Raw genomic sequence first — 2,433 nt, forward strand, 5'->3', positions numbered from 1 at the left:
GACGAGGGTCAAATACGACGCTCGAGGACGGTAATGGAGCAGATTGGGAAGCACGAATCAGATTGGGGGAGGGGTTCGGGTTGAGGAAGGGGGTCGGGTAGGAGTCTCAGGTAGAGGTGGGGCTCGGGTAGAGGGGGGGCTAGGGTAGAGGGGGGGGGGCTCGGGTAGAGATGGGGGCTCGGGTAGAGGGGGGGGCTCGGATGGGGGGGGGGCTTGGTAAGATGAGGGGGGCTAGGGTAGAGGGGGGGCTAGGGTAGGGGGGGGCTCGGGTAGATGGGGCTCGGGTAGAGGGGGGGGGCGCGGATGGGGGGCTCGGATAGAGAGGGAGGGGCTCGGATGGGGGGGGGGGCTCGGGTAGAGAGGGGGGGGGGGCTCGGATAGGAGAGGCGGGGCTCGGGTAGAGGGGGGGGGGTCTCGGCGAGGTTATTCTCGGCGACGTTAGGAAGACTTCTTCCGAATTATAATTCCGAAAAGTGATATTGGGAGCCATCTTAGCTTTAAATAGCGACACTTGCACACATTACAACACGAGTCATCACACAACCAGAGATCCCTCGTAAAGACGAGACTGTAGGGGCAAGTGCTGTTGGCGAGTAGCACCGACGAAGGCCGGCACGGCACACGAGGGGTGGGTGGCCAGCACCACGACCGGCCGCCTTTGTCTCCCCAGTGGCGATCTTTACACACCGCACCAGATACTTATTTGAGGCCGAGTCGACCTAGGTGAGACTCGGGACCGGTTGATCAAATCATCGTCACTGGTGTTGGCCAGGTTCGAAGCGCGGTGCGCTAACTGCTACACTACCGCTCCCCACTCGCATCACTACGGTCACATACATCCACATATACCCACATATACACATTGCACACACAAATACAAAGATCACCCACGAAGCCTTGGCAGACTTTTGGGGCAAGTGCTCTAGTAACCCACTTTTTGCACACACACACACAACCTAGATTTATGCTTAACATACACACACATCCACACCAATGCACATGTGCGGCACAGATACGCAGCCACGGATGTACATCTTCACACACAAATACCCCCACATTTCCACAAACACACACATATACAGGTACACACAATAACATCTGAATACTCACACCTGTACAGGTACACATGCACATATATCTACAGATACACACACACAGGCAAAGACCCCCCGTATAACCTTAACAGATTTTTGTGGCAAGTGCTGTTTGCGAACACCTACGAAGGACGGCAGGGCACACGATGGAGTAGGTGGCCAGTACCACGCCCGCCCGCCTTTGTCTCCCGAGTGGCGATGTTTAGACATCACACCAGGTACTCATTTGAGGCCGAGTCGACCTAGGGGAGGTCCAGGACCGACCGGTTCAAATAATCGTCACTGCTATTGGACTCGGGTCGCCGGGTTCATAGCGCGGTACGCTAACACCTACACTACCGCTCCCCACACACACACACACACCTGTACAGATACACACACAGATAACTTGTACAAGTACACACACATTTCTACCTGTACACGTGTCACCCCCACCCTCTCTCACATATCTCTCCACCACTCTCACCTGTCTCTCCCTCCACATCTGTCTCCCCCACTCTCACCCGTCTCTCCCTCCTCTCTCACCTGTCTCGCCACCACTCTCACCTGTTCCCACCACTCTCACCTGTCTCTCCCTCCACTCTCACCTGTCTCTCCCTCCACATCTGTCTCCCCCACTCTCACCTCTCTCCCTCCTCTCTCACCCGTCTCGCCACCACTCTCACCTGTTCCCACCACTCTCACCTGTCTCTCCCTCCACTCTCACCCGTCTCTCCCTCCTCTCTCACCTGTCTCGCCTCCACTCTCACCTGTTCCCACCACTCTCACCTGTCTCTCCCTCCACTCTCACCTGTCTCTCCCTCCACTCTCACCTGTCTCTCCCTCCACGGTCACCTGTGTCGCCACCACTCTCACCTGTTCCCTCGCGCGAGACACCCAGGTGCGCAGCAGCAGCCTCATCCGGCTGGCGTGGAACTTCCCCGTCGTCTTCACCGCCACGAAGAGATCCGAGGACTTGAGGTCACGCCGAGGCCGCGTGTCCTCGTGGTGTCCACCACCACCGCCACCGCCACCGCCGCCACCGTCTCCCATCGTCCATCCACCTTCGCCTCCTCCATCTCGCTGCCCGAGGGACGAGTAGTCCCGGAGGTCGTCCGATGCAGCTCCTGCAAGCGATCCGTGCTGCTGCTGCTGATGATGATATTGTTGTTGGTGGTGTCCCTGCTGCTGCTGCTGCTGCATCATTGCAGCTTCGCGTTGGCCAAGTCCTGCCTTGAGATGCCTCGCACCTCCACCACCGCTCACGGTGCTGAAGAATTTCGTGAGACTATTCGGGACCTTGCTGATACTGCTGCTGATGCTGCTGTTGTTTTGACTACTGATGCTGTTTTGATTGCTA

At 57.7% G+C, this 2,433-nt stretch overlaps 1 protein-coding gene across 1 annotated transcript in view; it reads right to left on the reverse strand.

Annotated features, from left to right (window-relative positions):
- Window positions 1–2,126, reverse strand: part of LOC133347960 (serine/threonine-protein kinase LMTK1-like) — a 70,581-nt gene extending 68,455 nt beyond the window's left edge. Inside the window, exon 1 of the mRNA XM_061560725.1 lies at window positions 1,907–2,126. Coding sequence (XP_061416709.1) covers window positions 1,907–2,126 — 220 coding nt within the window. The remainder of the gene's footprint in view (window positions 1–1,906) is intronic.
- Window positions 2,127–2,433: the final 307 nt, after the last annotated feature.

This window comes from Lethenteron reissneri, chromosome 26 (assembly GCF_015708825.2).
Source record: "Lethenteron reissneri isolate LAM-NWPU_2019-01 chromosome 26, ASM1570882v1, whole genome shotgun sequence".
In the NCBI taxonomy this organism is placed as follows: Eukaryota; Metazoa; Chordata; class Hyperoartia; order Petromyzontiformes; family Petromyzontidae; genus Lethenteron; species Lethenteron reissneri.